Below are 1,619 nucleotides of genomic sequence, written 5' to 3'. Positions count from 1 at the left end.
GATTGGTCTATTCTAATGGCTCACATTTCTCAATCTCAGTTGCCTCGATCAGAAGGGTTTCTTATTCGATATGTTCTCCAGGCTACGGTGTATTCAGTCTGGAGAGAACGCAATGGGAGGAGGCATGGGGAGTCGCCAACTACTGCTGCGCATTTAATTGGCTGGGTGGACAGACAGGTTCGAGATCAGCTCCTTGCAATTGGGAGAATGGGGGATCACCGGTTTCAAACAGCTTTTCAGCTCTGGTTACAGTCACGTATTTAGTTTCTTTAGAAACGATTTTACGTTCAAAGTTCAGGGTTTTTTAAGTCTAAATTTCTCTTAATTCTGTTCTAAAACAGATGCACTAGTTGTAACAAAGTATTTTTTCTTTTGAATATAATTTAACATTTAAAAAAAAAAAAAAAAAAAAAAAAAAAAAAAAAAAAAAAAAAANGATAAAACAGTTGCCAAACAATCATTTTCTCTGTTTTTTAGTTGTGGTTGTGCTATTGTGTTCGTGGTAAAGTGATTTCCAGCGTCTCCTTTTAGCGTTCAAGTCTTGTTGAGTAAAGACTGTAACCCTACAGTTGAAATTTATTGAACCCTAAGGATTTGATGTTGCTCATGATAAATTAATTAAAGGCAGCTTTAGACGATGGAGACAGAGTACCAACAGATTTAGGTGAGAGTATAGTGTAGTAAGTTACTACTAGTAACTATATTTATTTTTACATGTTTTAATTTATGGTAGCGAATTTTAAGATTTGAATGACACAAGTAGAAGAGAGGCAAAACCAGAGATGATATTAGCTAGATAAAAGGTTGATCACATAAGTAGAAGAGAGGCAAAACCCGAGAGGAGAATAGATAGAGTGAGTCGGATTTGTCCACTAGGTGCTTGTGCATTCTTTGATGGGGTTGAGGTTGGTGCTTTTGCTGTAACCGGAGGTAGTGGTGGCTCAATGAGGTCAGCATCTGTGATAATTAGATTTGGAGCTTCGGCCGGTGGTAAGGACAGAGGACTCACAACATCATGTAGGAGGTCACCGGGTTGAATAGGTAACATGTAAGGTGGAATTTCTTTTCTGCCCAAACATCGATTCCCTGAAGAAGATAAACAAAGTTAAGCATTATGTTAATATTTTTTTTTTTTGTTGTGAGACCCATTTGTTGTAGATTTTGAACCACTTACGTCTGTATCTTGCAGCTGTGAAAGGAAACTCTGTAATGGTTCCATTTATACCAGCTCCAGAGATATATGAGTTTAACTCAACAGTGGCGTCTGAAAAGAAGTCATATGCTTGAGATACAAACTCATTCCGAAACAGTTCCACATAAACCGAGAGCTTAGACTTCTGGAGTCTCTCCACAACATTGGGTTTCCCAGTGACAAACGCATCAGAGTCAGGAAAGACTGATGCTTTGTTGATGACAACAGCGTTAGCGAATTTCTTTATGCCTTCGATAGCATAGTCAAGAATTTCACCAATGGTTTCATCAATTTTGTAGACAGTCTCGTACTTGCACTGCTTCTTGAAGTCAACTAGAACCGAGCTGTTGGTTGACTGAATCATGACCTTTGGGGTTGTACTATTTTCGTAGCCAGTCTCTGTGAGTGTATCAAGAACTGCTTTAAC

At 38.4% G+C, this 1,619-nt stretch overlaps 1 protein-coding gene across 1 annotated transcript in view; it reads right to left on the bottom strand.

The window, feature by feature from the left end:
* LOC104750487 (glycerophosphodiester phosphodiesterase GDPDL1-like) overlaps window positions 674-1,619 on the bottom strand; it is a 3,829-nt gene continuing 2,883 nt past the window's right edge. The window contains exons 7-8 of the mRNA XM_010472287.2: window positions 1,175-1,619; window positions 674-1,086 (exon numbers count right to left, since the gene is read on the bottom strand). The exon at window positions 1,175-1,619 is cut by the window's right edge and continues 25 nt beyond it. Coding sequence (XP_010470589.1) covers window positions 809-1,086; window positions 1,175-1,619 — 723 coding nt within the window. The 3' untranslated portion in view covers window positions 674-808. The remainder of the gene's footprint in view (window positions 1,087-1,174) is intronic.

Source organism: Camelina sativa, chromosome 16 (assembly GCF_000633955.1).
Source record: "Camelina sativa cultivar DH55 chromosome 16, Cs, whole genome shotgun sequence".
In the NCBI taxonomy this organism is placed as follows: domain Eukaryota; kingdom Viridiplantae; phylum Streptophyta; class Magnoliopsida; order Brassicales; family Brassicaceae; genus Camelina; species Camelina sativa.
Note: the sequence above shows the minus strand (reverse complement) of the source record. Positions and strands in the feature narration are given on the sequence as shown.